The sequence below is a fragment of the Gymnoscopelus braueri genome, assembly GCF_963280865.1.
Source record: "Gymnoscopelus braueri genome assembly, chromosome: 18".
Lineage (NCBI taxonomy): Eukaryota > Metazoa > Chordata > Actinopteri > Myctophiformes > Myctophidae > Gymnoscopelus > Gymnoscopelus braueri.
In genome coordinates this window covers 12,204,576-12,225,839 of record NC_137618.1, presented here as the reverse complement: position 1 = coordinate 12,225,839, position 21,264 = coordinate 12,204,576, and the positions used below count along the sequence as shown (strand labels likewise).

The 21,264-nt window shown below is 44.7% G+C and overlaps 1 protein-coding gene and 1 long non-coding RNA gene across 2 annotated transcripts; both read right to left on the bottom strand.

The window, feature by feature from the left end:
- Positions 1-858: 858 nt before the first annotated feature.
- LOC308106162 (protein mono-ADP-ribosyltransferase PARP4-like) lies at positions 859-2,505 on the bottom strand. The gene is made up of 3 exons (XM_080457216.1): positions 2,396-2,505; positions 1,878-2,016; positions 859-1,141 (listed from the first exon to the last, which is right to left on the bottom strand). The coding sequence occupies exons 2-3, from the start codon at positions 1,955-1,957 to the stop codon at positions 916-918; spliced, it is 306 nt and encodes a 101-aa protein (XP_080313342.1). The 5' UTR covers positions 1,958-2,016; positions 2,396-2,505; the 3' UTR covers positions 859-915.
- Positions 2,506-3,080: 575 nt separating this feature from the next.
- On the bottom strand, positions 3,081-4,688 carry LOC308073506. The gene is made up of 3 exons (XR_013931996.1): positions 4,581-4,688; positions 3,240-3,305; positions 3,081-3,138 (listed from the first exon to the last, which is right to left on the bottom strand). It is a non-coding gene; the product is annotated as an uncharacterized lncRNA (long non-coding RNA).
- Between the last annotated feature and the right edge of the window lie 16,576 nt (positions 4,689-21,264).

Here is a 21,264-nt window from a genome sequence, read left to right as displayed (position 1 = left end):
ATGCACATCTGGTCATCCACCCATCCGCCAGGTGGGTTCGTTCTTAGACCAACCAGCTGATAATCAATGTAATCCCATAAAAATAATTGTTTGCATAAACTTTGTACGACAAACAGATGAACTTGACAGGAAAAAGTATACGTTATCATACAGTATTTCAACATTTACAGTCTACGGCTGATCCAGTACAATTCTCACTGATACATTACACCAAATTCACACAGCAGCGGTATGACACTTCCACGTTTTGGAGAAAGCGATGAGGTTCCATGTGTTTTTTTACGGTGAGGAGCAACCGCTGCTTTCCCTGCTGCAGGGCTTAAGCTCCGACGCGCGATGGTGTCACGCACCAAAAATAAATGTACAAGCTCACAACGCGTCGAGTGCCGCGCTATGAGCTTGTAGATCTGCTATTTAAAAAATTGTGAAAATGTGTGCAAATCCACTTTTTTTTAAGCTAAACATATTTTGAGATGGGGGTCCGCGGCCAAATACATATCATTTTGGGGGTCCTTGACATGAAAAAAGAACCACTGATATTATAGCAACATACGTTTTTTTTTAAACTGTTAGGATTTAGATGACATTTGTAGAATCCCCAGAAGCAAAGATTTATAAAGATTTTCGCTTCAAAAAAAATAAAAAATAATAATAAATATATATATATATATATATATATATATATATATATATATATATATATATATATATATATATTCAAAGATTTGATTTTTTTTTGCATTTTTGTGCATTTTTTTCCAGATCTACAAGCTCATAGCGCGGCACAGAGAGTGCCGCGCTATGAGCTTGTAGATCTGCAATTTTTGAACAAATGACACAGATGCGTTCCCGGTCTTAATGGCTTAAGTGAGTAAGGTACGACACGGAGTGTGACGTTGCAACTTGGCCCTGTGCCTAGTTTACTGGACCTGGGTGGGGGAAGCCTCCCATGGCCCCCAGCCTCCAGTGAGTCAGCCCAGCGAGGGGGGAGTGCGGAGCGGGTTGGTCATAACCCAGGAGCTGGCGGGTGGACGACTCCCAGCTCCAGCCCATCTCCAGGCGGCTGCACACACAGGGGTACTGCCGGTCCGCCCAGCAGGCCCAGTCCACTGCCTTCTTCACAGCCTCCCATCGCTCTGGCCTGGAAGTAAAAATTAACATAACATTATTATTACCATGAGATCATTAGCTTTATGAAGAAAAAAGAAAAAGGAACGTCAACATTTTAGAAATTCTCCAAAAATTGCTGACATGGCAGATGTACTGTACAAGCTCACAACTGGCCGCAATGCGATGCATAGAGCAGTGGTTCTCAAACCTTTTCATGTCAAGGACCCCCAAAATGATATCTAATTTGGCCGTGGACCCCCATGTCAAAATATTTTGTTCCAGGGACCCTCAGAAGAAAAGATTTGAGTTACAAATGTTCGCTTTAATTATATTCAAAAATAGCAGATCTACAAGCAAGTGCTGCGCTATGAGCTTGTATGTCTGCTATTTTTGAATAGCCAAAGTATAAAAGGTTAAAATGATTGTGATGCCATATTAATACATTTAGCTGGGGACCCCCTGGAACCCCCCCAAGGACCCCTGGGGGTCCCCGGACACCACTTTGAGAACCAACGGCATAGAGAGCATGTAGATTGGCTATTTCCCTATTCATTGTTCAATGAAGTACTGTATATATATAGGGTTAAGCGGTGAAGACAATACAGTGAAGGGTGGGGCTGCATGCAACATGGTTCCAAAGCAAGGAATCAAACCCAGGAAATTGTAGTCACATGGTCAACGCACCAGGGAGGGAACACTAGAGAGATTACTTTTAAAATAATAGGATTAAAATCAGGGTTTTGTCTCCAATCAGATACCACACACACCTGGCCTGAAGAGGGCTAGCCTCTTCAAGTGAAAAGAGGCTCCGTAAGAGTTTTCCTTCCTCCAGCTGCTCCCCCCGCATCAGCTGCAGCACCAACAGAGTGGCCAAAAGCCTCAGGATGTCTGCACGGGCCCTCACACCTACACACACACACACACACGTTTATATTACTGTACTCGTGAGGACATCAACATTTCAGAACAGTGATTTAATGAATGCCATTGAATTCACATTTTGCAAACGTCATTCACTGAACGTCTGTCTCCTTGTAGACTTGTCTCTCTTGGTCACACGCCACTCCTGCCTTCCAATTGGACAGTTAGTGATCTCATAATGCAGATAAATATCAAACATATTAGAAAATTATCCGGGCGGCCTTGATCGACTGTGAGCAGATCGGGACGCTTAAGATTGGATCTTTGGACCACCCATTGCTCCCCAACCGGGAAAGACAACTCAAAATCACACACACACACACACACACACACACACACACACACACACACACAGCTGTAGTACCCAGTGAGAAGATGCCCTTGTTCTTCAAGAAGACATTGGCAAAAGAGTGCAGGTCGACTCTAATGAATCCACCCAGCTCAGCAGTACACTCCCAGTAGCCCTCCTAAAAAGAACACACAAACACACAATACTGAAAACACGAAAAAACCAAAGATTCTGTATGATATACATAGATGTTACGGTTGAGAAATCAGTCAGTTTGCAAACTGACTGGTGGTTTAGTGAATTTGAGGAAAAGCTGACACTAACAAGGATTTTGGTTTGATCAGTTTGATTTCTCGTAAGGCAGTTTCTTATATCACACACACACACACACACAGTATATACAGCATATATTATTATGTATTTATAATAGTGCAGCAGGTTAATGGCAGATTTCAAAGGAATCGTTCACTTTGTGATGCAAGCATGACATTTGGCACAGATACTCTCTAAGGGCCACTCTTATGGAAAAAGAATTAATCTTTTATTTAGTCGACTAAAACTAGACTGAAACAAAAACTTTTCAGATGACTAAAATATGACTAAAACTAAATGACATTTTATTCAATATTTGCTGTCAAAATCAACAGTGCTGTGCAAAAACAAAGAAAACAAACTAATATCAAGTCTAACCCCATTGACCACATCGACTATCCCTATTTTGGGCAAATTTTGATTATGTAACTCAAGACTGCTGATTTACTCACGTCTAAGAAGTTGTCCAAAAGTGAGGGATCCTTGTTGATAATGAGCTCCTGGACCTGAAACAATGGTACAAATGGTTCATCTCCCGAGTATATACAATGATTCATTCTCATTTATTTACAACCACATAGTTAGATGAGGAGAGTTTGCGACCAACCTGTCTAAGGGTGGTGAGCTTCTCGTCTGTAGAGATCAGAGCAGCCTGATTCAACAGATCTACAACCTGGGGAGAGGATCACACACAAACACAACACATGATAAAATGTCTAGTTTGTATAGCTATTATTTATTATTTGTTGTTATGCCGAATAAAAGAATGATTCCACGTTTTAAAAACAACTTTCCAACTCTGTAGCCGTCAAATGTATCTGTGTCTCATAGGGAAATATACCAATATATTATATCGATATCGTGACATCGAGACTCGCTGTTGTCTGGGATTTTGGATATTGTAATATTGTGATCATCAATCATGAACATTTGTGTAAATCTTTGAAAATGTAGTTTTAAAGTGAACATTTTGTAACTCAAATCTTTGCTTCTGGAGGGATTCTACAAATGTCTTCTAATTCCTAACAGTTTTTGGAAAAAACGTATGTTGTTTTAGACCACGTTTAGACGACAACACTCTCACTTTTTATTTTGCCTTTAGACGGTGACGCACCAGTGATAGAAAACACTGTAATGTGCACAGCTGATCTGTGGGTTACCATGTCCGTTTATTATAAGCGACTTTGGGCTTGTTTTTCCTGTAAAGTTGCTTGTAAATATTGGTTGTTGCGTGTTGCGGGTTTCTGGGCTTGTTTTTAAACTGTAGTTAATTTTTTGATTTTATTATTGTTTAAACAGTCCTCAAACATGTGAGCTTGTAGATCGGCTATTTTCAAATAGCCAATGTACAGGTTTAAAGTGCTAATGTAGCCTAGTCGCCTCTTTGGGGCTTGTTTTCATAGAACTGGCTGCTTACTTCTCTCACAACATCTGCCAACGACACACGTTTTGCCGCTTCCTCCATGGAGACGGGACACGGAGCGTTGTCAACGATTTTCACCCTGGAAGGTGGTTTCACTTAGTTGCGGATTCAAGCCCCGAAAACACTGTTCCCGTGTAAACGGACGGCACATCTGATACTTTATTTTGCCGTTTTCTGTAGAGACCACTGTCGTGTAAACGGGCCCTTAATCAGTGGTTCTCAAACGTGTTCATGTCAAGGACCCCCAAAATGATATGTATTTGCCCGCGGACCCCCCATCTACCCCAATCTCAAAATATGTTGTTCCAGGGACCCCCCTAAAAGCAAATATTTTTGTTAAAAATATATTCAAAGAGTTGCACAAATTTTCATGATTTTTCCAAAATAGCAGATATACAAGCTCGTAGCGCGGCTTGTATATCTGCTATTTTTGAATAGCCAAAGTATAAAATAATGGTTAAAGTGGTGCGTTCCCAGATGCGTTCCCGGTCTGAATGGGTTAAGATATAGGTATAAAATAAACACCTTTTCACTGGTGGTCATGTCGACCACATGAGGGGTGTCTCCCCCCTGCTGTGAGTCCATCGCTGCTTCCATCTCTTCAACAAGACGCCTTCATATCAACACAAACCTAAAATATAAAAAAGACAACATACCATGTGTATCAAAAATTATTTATTGATTTAAAAAAATATATATCGATAATTTGCTAAAATAACCAATCCCTATTTTGGGCTTGTTATTGTAGACAAAAAAAAAGGCGAAAATGGCCTACAAGTTCACAACATCTCACATCGCGTGTTGTGATGAGCTTGTAGATCCGCTATTTTCACTATTTTTCGCATGACACCCTTGTGCGATGAAATATGAAATGCTTATAAGTGTCTATAATTGTTTAGTTATTCTAAAAAATAATGAATAAAAAAGAAAGTTAGCCTTAGATCAAGACTCATATTTATCAATTTTGGGGGAAAAAAAGTTATATATCTACAAGTCTTAGCTCCACCCCCCTTGTTTGTCCTGGAATGTCCCCAGTAAAGCCTGTATTTCTCCAAACATGTACAAATGTGAAATATAAGGTGTTTACCGGCTTGCCCCAAATGTCAACTAGGTGTCCGGAGTATTTGTGTAATGTATTAGTCCATATTATTCAATAAAGAAGTGTTTTAATCCCGTCTGTGGCGGAACGCCATTTTTTCCTCCTCATTTACTTCCTGTTTACATTGAGTGTAATTCCGGCTTTCACCGGATGCGCCCCGTACCTACCGCTCATTGGGAACTTCCGACAGAATCAGCCATTAACTCTTTGACTGCCGTGGACGCGTTTTTAAGTCAATTGCTATTCGGTCCAGTTGGCCGTGGACGCGTTAGACGCGTTTTTGGGTTTTTATTGGTTTTCCTATAGAGGGGGCCCTTCCGCACCTTTTGGTATCCTTGACTCGTCTGGGTCACATAGAGTTAACCAGAAATCACGTGATCAAACCAAAACAAATAAATAGCTCCCAGCACCTCTGCTCTGATCGTGGGAGTAGGTACGTTATTTGAGCAGAGACAGACAGTGATTACATTACATTACAGTCATTTAGCAGACGCTTTTATCCAAAGCGACTTACAATAAGTGCATTCAACATAGGTAGGGAACGAAACTACTAATCACCAGAAGTCTTAAGTGCATTTCCTGCAAAAACAAGCAACCAAGAGTATACCTAGCGCTAAGGTAAAAGTGCAATATATCAGCTACCTACTTTCTTAAACAGATGAGACAAAATAGCAAAATCAAATGAGCACGAGCTAAAACAAATAAGTGTATCGACTAAACAAGATCCAATAAAACAATACAACAATAAAACAAGAGTTTGTACAACTAGTTAACAACAAGTAGGCCAGGCAAAGAGGACAAGAGACAGAGAGAGAGATAGACAGAGAGACAGAGAGCAATAGTGTTAGTTTATTAGAGTTGGTTAGTTTATTGTTGTATTTGTATTCTGTATTTGTGTAAAAAAAAAATCACACCCAGTGTGAAGTGGGCGGTGTGGTCATCACAGTGGTCATCACAGTGATGGAAGCTCACTTAAAAAAAATAATTTTTTTAAGTGCATAGTCCTATTTACAGGTTATTAATTTCATCATAATTTCATCATGTGTCTCGCTAGCCAATCACAGTGCTGAATAGAGTCAGCGGGTCAATGGGGTGTAAAATGGGTGGCCAGGGGCCACCCATTGTGGGTGGAAGGGGTGTACAATGGGTGGCCAATCACAGTGCAGGGTTGGGGGGGTAAAATGGGTGGGGGGGGTACAATGGGTGGCCAATCACAGTGCAGAATTTGTCAATGTCCCAACCTCACATATAGGGGCGGCTACACCGCCCCCCCCAAAAAAAAGTAATTGTATTGTATGTTTATAGTGAGTTGAGAGAAGGGCGTTGAGAGTGAGGAGTGAGTTGAGTGAGTTTATTTAGTTTGTAGTTTATTTCAGTATAGTTAGTTTTAGTTAGTTTTATAAAGCCATGCCAAGAGGCAAGCCTAGGCTCAAACGGCCTCTCCCCCGTGGAGGCCGTGCTCCACCGGCTGCTCCCCCGAGTAGCACACCGGGCGCCGCAGGCTCTTTACGGCAGTGTTCCCTGGAGGAGTCGATGCAGTATTAGGTCCAAAAAAAGGTCATACCGGAGACCGATTCCGAGCTCTCTGGTGGTGAAGATGAACCTCATGTCGAGGCTGGACCGGAGACTGTCGGAACCGACACACCTCCACCACGTCGCAGTGCCCGAGTCACAACGGATCGGGAGTTTCGAGAGCGTCGTGAGGTCGTTGAGTCCCCATACAATTCTCAGACCTCCACAGTCTCATTCTCAGACGACGTGGATTCCGAGGATGTGTGGGAACCCATGAGAGAGGATCCCGAAACGGGGAAAAAAACGTCCTTTCCTCGAGAGTGGTAAGAAGAACTATTCATTCATACTATTCTTTCATCTGCTTTATATATTGTTCATCGCTCAAACCCAACACGAACGGTGTGCGTCAAAGGCCCGCTGCGCAACCTGCAGCCTAGCCTCCAGATAAAACGACTCTGTGTGTGTATGGCCTGATGAAAAATATAAAATGTATAAAAATCCTTTGAAGATGGCAGATCTACAAGCTCACAACGCATCGCTTGCGACGTGAGCTTGTAGATCTGCTATTTTTTATTACACCTCAAAGTTGGAGCACTCGGTGTGCGATCTGCTTTATATAATGTGTTCATCGCCAGCTCAAATTCGTGTTATGGATGTGCATGTCGTACTGTATAAAAAGCCTTCGGAAATATAGTACATTGGATGTCTTATGCTAAAGCAAGAACTTGGCACGCGCGCACGCACGCACGCACGCACGCACGCACGCACACACACACACACACACACACACACACACACACACACACACACACACACACACACACACACACACACACACACACACACACACACACACACACACACACACACACACACACACACACACACACACACACACACACACACACACACACACACACACACACACACACACACTATAGATGGAATGGTAAAAAGTATATGGTGGTAATGATGACATCTAGTGGTTATTATAAATCATAGCAACACAATGTCATTGGACAGTAAAATAATGCAATACGTTCTCATAGTCATTATGTAAAAATGAATAAGCCATGGATGTTGAACTGGCCCAAAAAAGAAGGGAGAAAAATGCTTTTTTGCACAGGTGGTGGAGGCCAGGTGCCAACTGCCCCCCTCCCTGCATGTGCTTGAACTACTGTCTTAGATCAAAGACCTGAACTGAAAACAAAGGTCATGTCATGTAAACAACAATGTTTAGATCATGGGGTTCTGGGCCCCCCTACCTGCATCTGCTTGAACTACTGTAGATCAAAGACCTGTCCTGACAACAAAGGTCATGTCATGAAAACAGCAATGTTTACATCTTCATGAGGTTCTGTCAACAAGCATGTTCACTTACCTTTGATGTCATTTCACATCAAAGGGTGGTAACCTATGTAGGCTACTGTATCTTTTGATGTGTGCTTATTGTAAGTAGCTCTGGATAAGAGGAGCGTTGATTTGATTTTGTGTAAATCACATTTACCAAACTTCCAAAATCTCACTGTTTTCAGACGACGAGGAGTTGCCTGGTGCCAGTGGGGCTGGGGCTACTGGTGGCTGTGCTGATGTGGGCAGTAGTAGTGACGGTAAGAATCCTTTTACCTTACATCATAAATTCATGGACCAGCCTGAGACATGCTGGGAGTGTAAATAATAATATGATGATCATATTTACTAAACCATTTTATATTTTACTACTGTGATTTTAGAAGAGGAGGGGGAGGAGGAGTTGGAGAAGGAGGAGTCTACCTTACCACTTGTTGGCAGAGACAAGAGAGGTAAGAAAAAAGTTATTGTGCTGAATAGTTCAAACTGTGACTGTGACAGACAATAGTATCTTTTTATATATATTTATTGTGGAAGCAAGCTAAAAGGATGCTCTATTGGAGCAGAAATCTCTGTAGCCTTTTATTTTTCTCCCCAATGGTATCAGATATGTGAACCATAGTTGTTATCAAACTAATTATCCATCACTTACAGTGCCACACAAATGAAAAAATATGTATTTTATAGTAATTATGTATTCTATAATTTACAGGTCGGCAACGGAGCAGAGGTGGAGTTTGTGGAAGGCCGGGGCGTAGCAGAGCTGCAGGACGTGGTGCAGGACGTGGGGGACCCAGTCCGGCTCCAGCTGCAGATAAGTGGAAGGAAACCAACTGGTATCCAAGACACATCCCCTTCACTGCAGACCCTGGACCTCGCGGTGCTGCTGCTGCTCTCCAGTCTGAGGACCCAGTGGACTTCCTAGAGCTTTACTTGTCTGATGAGCTCATGGAACAAATTGTCACTCAGACAAATTTGTATGCTGACCATGCATAGCAGCTATCAAGACAATGCAGCCTCATGCTCGGGACTGATGTTGACATCCCAGAACTAAAAACATTCCTAGGGCTCCATTTTCTGACTGGCATCATTCGAAAGCCAGAGCTGACGATGTACTGGTCGACTGAAGACGTCTATTCTACCCCCTTCTTCAACAAAACCATGAGTCGCAACAGGTTTCAAATTATTTGGCGTTTCCTTCATTTCAATGCTACTCCTGTACCTGGTAAGGACAGGATGTTCAAAATCCGCCCAGTTTTGGATTATATTGTCTCCAAATTTCGTGACATGTACCAACCAAACAAAAACATTTGTATAGATGAAGGTACACTGCTGTTTCGTGGGCGGCTAAATTTCAAGGTGTACAATCCCATAAAATCCTACATCCGGTGCGACTCTGAGACAGGATATTGTTTCAACATGAGGCCATACTGTGGTCGTGGAGAAGAACAGATTCCCCTGGTTGACACAGTGGTCGAACCGAGGCGAACCACCACTCATTTGAGAGCTCACTACTGCTGACCTGAAAGTTGGAGATACCATTACAAGGCACAACAACAAGGTGATGGTCTTGGCGTGGCGGGACAAGAGCATCGTGAGAATGGTCTCCACTTTCCATGAGAACGAGACCGAGAACGTCCCAGTATGGCAGAAAGGCCAGAAGGGTGAGCAGAGTCAGAGAGTGGATAAACCGAAGCCCTCTTGTGTTGTCGCATACAACAAGTCCATGAACGGGGTGGATAGATTGGACCAGAACATTACATACTACCCGTTTGTCAGAAAGTCCAACAAGTGGACAAACAAATTTGTAGCATATTTGTTTGAAATTTGTATGTACAATGCATTTGTCATTTACAGGACCAAGCATCCACAGGGCGAATGCAAATGTCTTCTAGAGTTCATGAAATGTGTGATAAAATCCTGGACCAGCCCGAGAGATGCTGGGGGTGAGCTAGAAGGGAGGAATGCCTCTCCACCTGCTGAGGCGCCTAGGGCAGAAAGGGCACCCTTCCACGACCCTCAGTCCAGGCTGGAGGCCAACTTGGCAGGCCATGTACTGGCAAAGTTGCCTCCCACCACCGGATGCAAGGGACCACGCAGGCGATGCAGGGTTTGCACTAAAGGTGACCGTCGGAGCGAGACGAGGTGGTATTGTAAAAAATGCAATGTGGCCTTGCACCCGGGGGAGTGTTATAAGAAGTACCACTCAGAGGCACACTACAACACAACTGAAGATGGCAGTTCTACAAGTTCAAGGCGACACGTTGTGAGCTTGTAGATCGGCTATTTTCAAATAGCCAAGTGTATAGGGTTACTAAAGTTTTCAAAATCTTCTCTGAGATGTAGTGGAGTAGAAGTATTGAAAATAGTGAAGTAAAAAAGTTTTACGCTTATGTACCTGAACACAAGATGTAACAATAACCTGTCCTGTACACAAGATGCAATAAAGTACAACCTTGAACATCGAATAGTATTGTTTTTTATATGTATACTGGAAGCAAGCTAATTATCCCTTTTCTAACTAAATGTTGATGCATAGTTTTTTACCTCTGGGTTTTGTGGACACTATTTTGTGGACTGTATATATTGTTTATATTCTGTTTCATGCCATTGATGTCGTGTATGTGTGTGTGTGTGTGTGTGTGTGTGTGTGTGTGTGTGTGTGTGTGTGTGTGTGTGTGTGTGTGTGTGTGTGTGTGTGTGTGTGTGCCGATAAGTAAAGAACAGCACATGCTAGCAACTAACTTTTTTTCCTGTGTAAAGTAGACAGCCACACCTCTCTTTTGAGATATTCTGTGAGTCTTCAAAGATAGGGCAAAATGCTCAATCTCTGGCACTGGGCTGACACTTCACAACTGATCATTGAATGTAAAACTCTGTAAGAAATTACTTTCTGAGGTGTTTTTTTTGTAATTAGTTTGATAACAACTATGGTTCACATATCTGATACCACGGAGGAGAAAAATAAAAGGCTACAGAGAGATTTCTGCTCCATCTTTCACTAAAAGCCTGTTTTCTCAGGTTTCCATTTGAAAAGGGCTGATTTAGCTGAAACCAAGCTATATTCAACTACCGATAAGTAAGGAAAGGCATATGCTAGCAACTCACATTTTTTGGGGTAAAGTAGACAGCCACACCTCTCTTTTGAGATATTTTGTGTAATTTTAGTCAAAACACAACATATTCTGTGAGTCTTCAAAGATGGGCAAAATGCTCAGACATCTCTGGCATTGGGCTGACACTTTACTGAAAAACTCAGTCAAAGAGTTAAACAATTTGTTATTTTTTTTTAAACCAATATTATTCTCCATAGAGCTGCAGAAGCCACAACGAGGACCCGTATGAAAACAAACAGTGTCTGGGCGATGGCCAAGGGTCCCGTGTAACGACTGGAACAATAACAATCACATCTCAGGGGAGAGGGAAAAAAAAGGAGGAAAAAAAAGAAAAATCTCAGTGGATTCTTTGAGCACTGGAAAGCTGCATCACTCGTCGTCAATGACAACAACAACAACTTCAGACGAGGATATAGGTATAAGATGCACAGCACCTGACCTTGTCGTCCTGGCTCTTTCTGGATTCTTTGCCGTCCGCTTCATTCCCCTCAGAGGTGGGGAATGATTGCTCATATGTATGACATGAGTTTGGAATATCAGGGCTGTCTATGAAATTGGTTAAAGTTGCCTCTCTCTTTGATTTGCTTCAATGCTGTGGTGGAAATAAGGTAGCTTTGTTCTTTGTCGTAAGTAGATTTCCTTAAACAGTGCTGTGTTGCGTACACCGCAAGGACAATAATAGTACCATTAGGGGCATGTGTGTGTGTGTAAGAAAAGATTACTCGATCTCTGTTGATTTCTTTATGTAACCTCTCCCCAGTCCACCCATGCGCATCTTTCATTCTTTGTATTTGGTTGTCTGCCATGTGGTCGTACCTCCGAACAGCGCCTGGTAGGCCTTGAGCTTTTGTTTCAAATATATTCCCAATCTCACATCTCAGCACGTCGTTGTCCCTCTTTATATCAATACCTTCATGATTCCGAAATTCTTTGGCTCCAAAGTCTCCATTTGCAGGGTCAAACCTACGACGTGGAATTGTCATTTCATCTGCCGCACTGAAGTCTATCTTGTCGACCAGGAACTTTAGGATTTCCATGCCATGTCTCGGAGCGATACGGCCGAATTCACTGATTAAAGCCAGGGATTGGAAGCTGTTGATTACCTTTCGGTTATCTGCCATAGTACACCCCCACAGAGTGTCTTCAAGTCAAATGAATGTACTTCATGAATGTATGTTCCTACTGTATATATAGCATATTTACATTGTCATGATGTCATATTTGCACCTGTGTATGCGCAGGCACTAGTTCACAAGAACAATGTGCACCTGTGCTGGTACAAATATACAAATCAGAAAAAAAGTTGATTTATATTGGTCAAATAGAACCAAATTAGACCCGAAAATGTTCGCGCACGCGCGCAGGTTGTGCACGCACATGCACGCGCGCGCACGTGAAACTCCCGCGGGGAGGCTCCGCGATTCTGCGTGTAGCCTCTCTGCAGTCCTTAAGGTGAATCTCCACCAAACAGACTAGTTCAGACTACTTCAGACTGCAACAGACTGGTATTCGGTTGGCAAAAGTTGGCATTTAAGTCTGTCAGCCGACGTGGCCATTCATGTGCTAATTCATTATAACTTTCAGGCCAATCTGGGGAACCCATCGCCAAATAAAAAGGAAAAACAGCGCCCTCTGCTGTTTTTTACTATTAGCCTGCCAGCGTTGCCAGGTCTGCTTATTATAAGCGACTTTGCACTCAGAGTACATCTATTGCATTGATACTTTTACTCAAGTACAACATTTGAGTACTTTTTCCACCACTGCTGACGTGTACACAACATTTTTTAAAATGGTTATTCGAATAATCAAAAATAGATACATTAATTAATTTATTGAAATTAACACCCAGAAAATAGCCAAAACTGAGCACATTTCAATCTATAAGGCCAAATCTAATAAAAAAAAAAAAAAAATGAAAGCCAATTAAAATGTTTATACTATTGAAATCTTACACATGCTCCCAATAAATTACATCACCACAGCGCAAAAGTAGGTCAAATCAATCAATCTCTCTCTCTGGGAGCGACAACGAGAAACAGTGAATGTAGGTTTTCATAGACATGGTCGCTTGTTTCTCTCACATAATCTGGCAACACCGATAGCCCTCGCTGCGGTGTTGTTGTTACTTCTTCTCTGCCACATGGCTACTCCCAGTCGGGCCCCAGTCGGCCAAAGAACTGAACATGTTAGGTCGGCCGAAAAGGTCCCGACGGACCACCCGACGGACCCCTAACCGACTGGACGACGATATCGAACGCTTCCCGACGTCAAGTCGGCCCAAAGTCGGTGCGGTGGAGAACTGGCTTTAGATTGGCAGCGGTTGGAGCCAACGAGAGGGAATGTATCAACTATCACCATGCCTCTCACCCTGTCCCTCACCCCTCTACAAGTGAAAATCTGATCTTTTCAAGCCGTCCTTTATCCAACCGTTATGTGTAGGAGGGAAAACTTGTTTCCATTTTAGGAGTATGAGACGTCTTGCTAGACGACGTCTCATACTCCTTAAAGTCACAAAGCTTCTGTCCGCAAAAAAAATAATTTCCACAAACACTGTCCAGGGCATAACCCGGGGAGCGATAGGCCAGATGGTGATTTAGGGTATGACATCTAGTTCAAATAATAGCTGTAACTATTTAAAATATAAATGTATTACACAATACAGATACACTGACCATACAGATAATGTTCCCACTTCCTTTTTTTTTTCCTTTTTAAATACAGTGTGGTTCAGTCTGTTTTACACTTGAAACTGTCAGGCCTCTGAGGGTATCTCCTCATAGCTTGGGGCATATGTCCTGGTTCAGCAGGACGTTGTGGATCAACCTGCGAGTCGTCATCATCATCGTCCTCATCACTTTAGCTGACTCCGGGGTGGTGGGCTTTTGTCAGCATAGGCCTTCATCTTGTCCTTCTTGTAGCTGTGTAGCGAAGCACATTATCCTCCCGAGGCAACGGGACAGTGGGGAGTCTGATTGACATGGGACGACCATAGAGCAGGTCAGAGCAGGTCGTGAGGTGAGGAGTAGCTCTGTAGTTCCTTAAGAACTTATGCAATTCTTGCTTCCATGGTTTACCTTCTGCCTTTGCTGTGTTGACTGCTTTGGTCAGGGTGTGCATGAATCTTTCGACTTCAGCATTTCCTTGTGGCCAGTAGGGAGTAATCTTCCTGTGATGGAAACCAAGACATTGTGCAAAGTCTGCGAACTCCTTACTTGAAAACGGAGGGCCATTGTCAGATTTCACCTCCAGGGGGATCCCTGCTATAGAGAACACTTTGTCTAGGAGGGGAATTGTTTTGCCTGCAGAGGTGGAAGTTGTAATTTCCACAAAGGGAAATCGGGAGTATTCATCCAGAATGACCAGGAGATAGTCACCTGATGGAAAAGGTCCACAGAACTCCACAGAGACTTTCTGCCACGGTCCTTGTGTACCATCTTAGGAGTGGCTGACCACTGGGAAATCAGTTCTTTAGCCTGTTTGTCTATCCCAGGGAACCAGACCTATTCTCTAAGCAGCTGCTTTGTTTTAACAATGCCTTGATGGCCTTTGTGTGCAAGAGCGAGGGCTTTGGCCTGTAGTCTTTGGTATTATCAGTCTGTTACCCCTAAAAAGAAGACAGCCTTCATGAAAAGCAGTAAGCTCATCCCTGACGTTGTGGAATGCTTTGAGGGCTGCTCGATCAGATCCCCTTGTGCTGCTTGTTAGCTGCCTTGTTGTTGCTGTTAGCTTCAAGAGCATCTCTCAGGGGAGAGGGGGAAAAAGAAAAATCTCAGTGGATTCTTTGAGCACTGGAAAGCTGCATCACTTGTCATCAATGAAATAAATTGAATGTCCAGACATGTCGTTGAGGTTCATATGATCATACTTTATACCATACTGTAAAACTGCTTGCTCACATAACGACTTCAGACGAGGAAATAGGTCTAAGATGCACAGCTCCTCCATTTCCTTAATCAAATTAGGGCCATCGTCTTTCTGTAGATCTTCTCCTCCTAACATGATGATACGATGGTCTCCCACCATGCAACAGCTCATCCCGTATCTCCCAGATGGGCATTTCCCCTTGGCCTCAAGCTTCTTCCATGAGGTCTCTGGATTGAATTTCCACCAATCAATGAAGGCGACGTCCCCGATGCCACGGCCGCCAAATATGTACAGTTCTCCATGGTAGGCAAAGGCTGCATGTTCTTGGCGTCCATATGGAAAAGGATTTCCAGAGGCCTTGTTCTTCTTGTGAACAGAGGCTGTGTCCAGCCAGAGTTCTCTCTCTATGTCAAACACTCTGATGCAATTGTACATGCTTTTGCCGTCCAGATAGTATTCCTCATCGGATTTAATGGTAAGGTCGTCTTCACTGCCAAGGCCTTTATCGCTACTGTACATTTGTACATTACTATCGTACATTTTGTTGCGGTCCTGATAGTTTGAGTTGTTGTTGTTGCTGTCCAGATAGTCTAATTCCCTGCTACGGTCTTCATTGCCATAGTCCATGAGGCGTATGGTAGTGGCGGGTATTCCTTCAGTAATGTGGCATTCACTATGCGTCCTCTTCCTGCTCTTCTCCAAGAAATTGGAGAAGGGCGTGGCTTTGCGTTCCTTAGCCCGACAATCCACATCAGCTTCTATCGTGGTCAGTACGTTTTTATCTTGAAAGTCCAGCTCCATAATGACTTCACTGGACGGATGTCCCCCAAATACAAACATCTTCTTCCCAATGATGGTGGCAGAGTGATGTTGCGAAATAGGTGGCAGCGTGCCTTTTGTGTCAATTACAGACCAGTCCATTTTGGCGGTGTCCAACTTGTAGATTGCAGAGGACGCGTAGCCATATATTCCTCCTATATATTCGTCGAGCATTCCGTAGATATACATGACCTTCTCTGAGACACAAGCTGAATGGCCTATAATTTCTCCTGGGGCATTCCCACTAGTCTCAGGCTCGGACCATACGCATTTGCGTTCCTTCACTTCAAACTTATAAAGTGTGTTGGATAATTCATAATTGGCTCTCTTCCCTCCCCAAATGTAGATGTCTTTGTCTATAAGCACAGCTGTGTGACCGATGGACATTAAGGGAGGGTCGCCAGTCATTTCGGGTACCTTCCACTTAAAAGTCAGAGCGTTGAAGACGTCCACATCCATCAGCTCCAGACACCCTCCAAAGGAGTACACTTTGTGCCCCACCGCCACGGCTGCATGGAGGGATCTCCTCGGTGCTCCATTCAAATGATACGCCCAAAACATCCCTCAAACTGTAGCACTTGACCTTGAATCAAAATGGAATTCCTTGAGTCTTCCTGGCTGTTACAGAAAGATCTTTCTGGATTCTTTGCCGACCGCTTATCAGAGGTGTGGAATAATTGCTCTCCTTGTTCTCTCTCCTTGTAGGCTTTGACTGCTACCAGACCAGTTGGAAGGACTGAGTCGTATTTGGTGCACTACACCTTATTATATTGCATACTGTGACGTCACGTGATGTCACTCGACCAATCCTCAAAGACGATGGCGTTGGCCAATCAGGCATGCACAATAAAGGGGTATCTGGGGCGTGTCACCTGTGATGTCATCAGAAATGGACGACCATGACACTTCAGTAGATCCAGTGAAATCGTATAATAAACAGGCAGTGGTGGAAAAAGTACTCAAATGTTTTACTTAAGTAAAAGTATCAATACTGTATTGGTATTGGTATCAAAATGTACTTAAAGTACCAAAAGTAAAAGTACTAAAATGTTTGAAAATAGCAGATCTACAAGCTCACAACGTGTCGCATCGTGAGCTTGTAGATCTGCTATTTTCAAATAGCCTAGGTATAAAATAGGGCTAAAGTGGTTAATGTATGTTTTATAATATGAATGAACCCTTTTTTCCCACTCTGTACATGTAGTGTTTTTATATGGCGATGATATTGAATTGTTTGGTGCTATTTTATATGTTGATGAATTGAATACCTAAGACCCCAATGGAAGCAAGGACTTTTTTGCTATGATCCTTTTATACAAAGTGTTTGACTGTACTCGTGCTGTTTTTACCAGTGGTGGAAAAAGTACTCAAATGTTTTACTTAAGTAAAAGTATCAATACGAATACTGCAATGTGGAAGTACTCTGTTACAAGCAAAAGTCTGGAATTCAAAATGTATTAGTAAAAGTACAAAAGTATTGGTATCAAAATGTTCTTAAAGTACCAAAAGTACAAGTACTAAAATGTTTGAAAATAGCAGATCTACAAGCTCACAACGCTTGTAGAGAGAGAGAGAGACTTTGGTAACAACCAGGGCAAAAAAGCACGCCTCTTACCCCCCCAAAAAACACTGATGTTCAAATATATCGACAAATTGCCTTTGATTGTCTTCACCTTCAGAATGTCAAAGACGTGAAATTATTTTAGAGCGCGGAGCGCTGTGGGAGGAATGCATAAAGACTGAGGCGAAGGATAGGCTGGACACTGAAGGTCAGTAAACACTAAACCAACATCATCTGAGGCAAAGACAGCCAGTGGTGGAAAAAGTACTCAAACGTTTTACTTAAGTAAAAGTATCAATACTGCAATAAAGAAGTACTCTGTTACAAGTAAAAGTCCCGAATTCAAAATTTACCTGAGTAAAAGTACAAAAGTATTGGTATCAAATGTACTTAGAGAACACAACATTTTTAACTCCGATCTTTGCTTCCGGGGGTCCCTGAAACAACATAGTTTGACATGGGGGTCCACAGCCAAATACATATCATTTTGGGGGTCCTTGACATGAAAAAGATTGAGCACCACACTGAAACATACGTTTTTCAGAATACTGTTAGGATTTAGGAGACATGTAGAATCGGCTTCAGGTCTTAATGGGTTAAACTAGCTCTGCATAATAGCAGTGGTTTATAGCCACACCTCATCACCAGTGACATGTACTGTAGGCCATTTTGATTCAGCTTATTATTTCAGAGGGATTGATCACAATAAACAAGACCAGGAGACCTGGTTCTGCCAGACCCAGACTACTTTATAAGATCACTACGTCACGGCTAAGCCGGACTTCACATGAAGTGTCAGCCTGTGTCTATGCCCATGTATGGACGAAAGGGGGACAGACTTTTATGGCTGGGGGCAAAGGGGGCATGGGGGGCAAAGGGGGCATGCCCATGTATGGAGAAAACAGGTACAAAACATGCCCATGTATGGACGGAAGGGGGATAGACTTTTATGGCTGGGGCCTAAGGGCAAAGGGGGCATGCCCATGTATGGAGAAAACAGGTACAAAACATGCCCATGTATGGACGGAAGGGGGACAGACTTTTATGGCTGGGGCCTAAGGGCAAGCCCATGTATGGAGACAACAGGTACAAAGCCTCATGTAGGCGGACCCCTTGGGTCTGGCAAATATGAGCATAAATATGTCGTCAGAGTCTCTCTCTCTCTCTCTCTCTCTCTCTCTCTCTCTCTCTCTCTCTCTCTCTCTCTCTCTCTCTCTCTCTCTCTCTCTCTCTCTCTCTCTCTCTCTCTCTCTCTCTCTCTCTCTCTCTCTCTCTCTCTCTCCTCTCTCTCTCTCTCTCTCTCTCTCTCTCTCTCTCTCTCTCTCTCTCTCTCTCTCTCTCTCTCTCTCTCTCTCTCTCTCACTCATACGCTATTTTCAAACATTAGTACTTTTACTTTTGGTACTTTAAGTACATTTTGATACCGATACTTTTTTGTACGTTTTGAATTCCGGATTTTTACTTGTAACAGAGTACTTCTACATTGGAGTATTGATACGTTTACTTAAGTAAAATATTTGAGTACTTTTTCCACCACTGACTACAGGCTATGTCACATTGTTAGCATATTGCAACACAGTATAAATTAGGCATCACACTGCTACCCTGCATGGCGTGGGTTTCAAATGAACACTTGTTTGTCATCGCAGAGAACAAACGGCAGGCAACGGGTGACTGGACATGGTGTACTTTTACTCCACTACAATTATTTGAAAACTTTAGTTATTATAGCGTAGCTTTCAGCAAGTGCTTACTATGGGATATCATCGCCCCCTGGCGATCACACAGAGCAACAACAGGACTCCCGGAACTCCAATGTCCATTGGATAAGGGTCGTGTGACGCAAAACCGGAATCTGGTAGTGGTATAAGTACCACTGCGTCACATGAGCTCCGCCTCTTCTTCCACTCTGCTACGCGAAGCACACGGAGCCATCTAAGCACAACTAAGGAGAAACCGACGAAATCCAACAAAACCCACAGCGAGGGCACTGCCGTGCTTCTCTACGGGCGCTTTCGTTTAAAAACAGTTTCAGTTTCTTGTACTCTCCCGTTCTCTACTTTCGTCGTTTTATTTCTTTCTTTCCTGTCCTCTACGTTTTTCTGGCCACGAGGCACCGCGCTTTAAGCTAACACTAAGCTAGGCTAACGCTGAGGCTAAGCTATACTCAACGCTAAAGCTACGCTAACGGCTAGGCTAGTAGCCTAGCCCTTTGTTCTACCTCGTGTCTCGAAAGAGAGGAAAGATGGAGGCTCCTCGCCACTGCGTGTTCCAAGGATGTGGTTTCCTGGTCGCTGCAGACGACGAGCACAGCCTCTGCATCTCCTGCCTTGGCCCGAGCCATGCGTGGCTCGCTTCCAAGCGAGGCCGGGACTGCGGCTGCGGGCCATGCGAGATGCTCTCCGAAAGGGCCATGGAAAGGGCCATGGACTTGGCGGCCTCGTCGAGCGGCGGTGCTAGCCCTGAAGCTCCCCCAGCAAAGGCACCGAGGAGGCCTAAGGCTAGCACCAACCTGGGGGCCGTGGGCTCTCCGCTCCACTCGGCCCCACGCGCCAGTGGAGCCATCAGTAAGGTCCGGGATGGGAAGGCCTTGAGGGTCGCTTCCCCATCCCCCGACCGGGAGGTCACTACCGGGGCTATCGGGCCTTCCCAGTGTAGCGGCCTCCCAGCCTTCTCCTGCACCACCCCCATCGCCACTGACGACTCTGCAACAGAACGCAGCGACTCAGACGGCGAAGAAGTGGAGTTCATCGTGGTGTTGGATGAGGAGGATGAGGTAGGCCCAACATCCTACCGGCGGCCTCAGAAGGTTCCGATGTCCAACCCGGACCATCATGAGCCTGCATCAGAACCTGCTCCGGACCCAGTGACGGCTCCCGCGGTTGCCTACCAGGCGTCGGAACCGCTGGAGCCTGTGTCTACCGTGCTCAGGCGAGCCATCGCCAGATGCAAGCTCGAACAGCCGTCGGAGCAGGTGAAGTCATCTATCGGGACCCCCATCGCAGGCTTTCAAGGCCTGACTCCCCTCCCCCCTCGACTCGTGGAGTCTAAGCTCGTCCCGGAGGCCAACGGCGTGCGAGACGCCATTCAATTCTCCTGGGAACCTTGGGTTCCCGACCGACATCCTGACCGGGGCCGAGGCGGGGGTCATGGGCATCCCGCAGATGGACAGACTACTCGCCGCGACCATCGCGGGGGCCAACAGCGGGGCGGTGGATCTCGGCCACAGGAGTGGGCCTATTTTTACCGACCACGCCAGGAGGTCCAAAACCGCGACGCACGCCACGCTCTACAAAGCCTCCGCGAAGGCTGCCAAGACTTTGAACGTGGGGTTGCTCTTCCAGGGCTCCGCCGCAGAGAAGCTCGCGGAGATGCAAGCCCGGCCCCTGGAGGACACGGCTACAGCGGCTCAGGTACACGAGACCTTCATCGCAGACGCAGTGGAGCTGGCGAGGCTGGTCCAACTCGCAATACTCTGCTCGTGTACCGCTCTGATGTGGACGGGCCGAGCCATGGCTCTCACAGCCGACTTGGAGAGACAACAGTGGCTCGAGCTCACCTCCGGTTGCAAGGCCATCTTGACCTCGGGTCTAAAGAGCCTCCCGCTCACACCGGACAACCTCTTTGACACCGCTGCCGACTGGATCATCGGAGCCAGGGCGGCAGAGGATCAGCTCGAGGAGACGACCACAGGCCTCCTCTCAACCCCCGCACCCCCTGCTGCGGCTAGGCCTCAACAGCAGGGGGCTGCGGGTGGAAGACGCACCTCTGGACGTCGGCGTGGTACGTCCGGGGCATCCTCCACCAGAGCCAGCTCCTGGGAGCGACCCGATAGCTCTCTTGGTGCCCAGGACGTGCGACGTAAGGACAACAAGAAAGCTCCCCAAC

Coding starts and splice junctions, on each gene's coding strand:
- LOC308106162 (XM_080457216.1), bottom strand. CDS start 1,957: ATGCGGGGGGAGCAGCTGGAGGAAGGAAAACTCTTACGGAGCCTCTTT. Junction 1,142..1,877: donor GCTAGCCCTCTTCAGGCCAG/GTGTGTGTGGTA, acceptor TTTTACTTCCAG/GCCAGAGCGATGGGAGGCTG.